The sequence below is a fragment of the Buceros rhinoceros genome, unplaced genomic scaffold (assembly GCF_000710305.1).
Source record: "Buceros rhinoceros silvestris isolate BGI_N320 unplaced genomic scaffold, ASM71030v1 scaffold10884, whole genome shotgun sequence".
NCBI classification, from domain to species: domain Eukaryota; kingdom Metazoa; phylum Chordata; class Aves; order Bucerotiformes; family Bucerotidae; genus Buceros; species Buceros rhinoceros.
The window spans coordinates 45910-47799 of record NW_010410053.1 but is presented as its reverse complement, the minus strand read 5'-3'; the positions used below and the strand labels follow the sequence as shown (position 1 = coordinate 47799).

The 1890-nt window shown below is 54.5% G+C and overlaps 1 protein-coding gene across 1 annotated transcript in view; it reads right to left on the bottom strand.

The window, feature by feature from the left end:
• The window catches only part of KIAA0195 (KIAA0195 ortholog), a 28918-nt gene that overhangs the window by 1287 nt on the left and 25741 nt on the right, over positions 1-1890 (bottom strand). The window contains 3 exon segments of the mRNA XM_010135459.1: positions 123-216; positions 1370-1464; positions 1785-1887. Coding sequence (XP_010133761.1) covers positions 123-216; positions 1370-1464; positions 1785-1887 — 292 coding nt within the window.

Here is a 1890-nt window from a genome sequence, read left to right as displayed (position 1 = left end):
GAGAACAATTGCCTCGTACTACAGTTTTCCTCAGCACCAGCAGATTGGTGCTGGAGCAGGTCTGGAGCCCTCCTTCCTCCAGCACATTCTGGAGAGCCTCATCAGGGCCTGGGGATACTCACACAACAGCCACAGTGAGTGTCCACCACCGGTTGGAGAGGGGGCTCTTCTTCCACAGCGGCTTGGTGCGATGGACGTGGGTGATGGATATGAACACTGTGGGGACAGGCAGAAGAGGGGTCATTTAGCATCACACACAGCTTCACAATTCACACTTTACAGTGCACACCAACAGCTACCGCGCCACAGGGATGTGGGGTTTATGTCTCTGAAACTAACCTCTCATTCAAGGGCCTTTCAGACCAGACTCCCCCCAGCAATTCTAAGTGCCCAGATATGCAGGGCGGGGGGTAGCGCAGTAGCAGCACGGCACAGGATTACTCACTGTGGGGATGCCAAGGCTGGTCCACAGCCTGGCAGGCTAAAACAGATCAGGCAGAGGACCAGAACTAGGGGAAGGGGGTGCTCTTGTCGCTGGGTCACTGAAGGCCTGCACCAGTGGAAAGCTCCAGCCCAGAGGAAAATCCTGAACTAGAGACCCAGAGCTGTCTGCACAGGACAGAGCACCTGCAGCACTCCCACCTGCCAGGCAGAGCATCCCTGCCTGGCCTCAGCTGGCTGGAGGACATACCCAGTCACGTACACTTCCTCTCTCTGAAGCAGGGCTGCCTCTCAAATCAGGAAGCATTTCTGTTGGCCTGGACACCCTGTACATCTCAAGATGCAATGCTCTGCCTGGCACCACGGCACAGCTCCACGTGACACAGTGGAAAGGGAGCAGAGACCTTTCAGGGGTGTCAACGAGCAGCTGGACCTACTCTGCCAGGTGATCATGCACAGGTGATAAAGGTCAGCCAGAAGCTGGCTCCCTGCCCCTCCAGAGGGGTTAAAAAGGCTTCCAGCTGCAGTCACAGCTGCACCAGTGCTGTCCAGGGGAAGGAAATGGGGTGCTTCACAAAATGGCAGCAGGTACGAAAGGACTGTTGAGGCAGGGGATATTTTCAGAGAGCTGCAGGGTGCTGCTGGCTGATTTGCAAGGAGACAAAGAGGGATGCTACCCTGCTGGTGAGACTGGAAGGGAATCAGCACTTCACCAGGCTGATAGGAAGCAGAATCAGCTCTGGAGCTGCTGCCTTTAATCTGAAAGGTAACGTTTAGTAAGACAAGGGGCTTCATAGCTGTGCTGAGAGGCTACGGCAGCATCTGCTTCTACCAGAGAGTTAGGACTCTGGCACAGGGGGCAAAGAAAGGCAAGAGATGCAAGTCTACCTCCAGAGTGGGGAATAGGGGCCTGGGAATGGGGACTTACCTGTGTGTAAAACAATCAGGCCAGCTGTGAGCTTCTGGGCTACAAGAAGAGCATTGGAAAATGTCCCAAACCAGTCAGGAGCACCATCAGCATTGCTAGTAAATGAGAGGACACAGGAAAGGAGTCAACAGTGGGGACTCACTGTCTGGCCTGTTCATACCAGGGTTATGTTCTCCTCTGACAGCTGACAGAACTCAGTGTGAGCCTGGAGTCAGGATGTCCTACTACCAGCAGACAACAGTGAGCAAAGGTACAATTGTCAAGGGTATAGGGAGCTCTTCCAGCCCTCTGGAGAGCCATTATAGCTGGATCATGCAAGACTCCGAAGCTTGTTAGAAGGGAATAAATTCTGCCTCGAGAAGGGCAAGAGGCACAGGCCCTGCAGGAGGAGGATGGGCCAGACTCTGTTCCTCACCTGTGCAGCATGATGGAAGAGCAGGTGGTGAGATTGAGGCTGGTCGTGTTCACCTCTCTGCAGGACTCATGCAGTGTGAACCCGAAGCAGATGAGGCAGGAGCAGA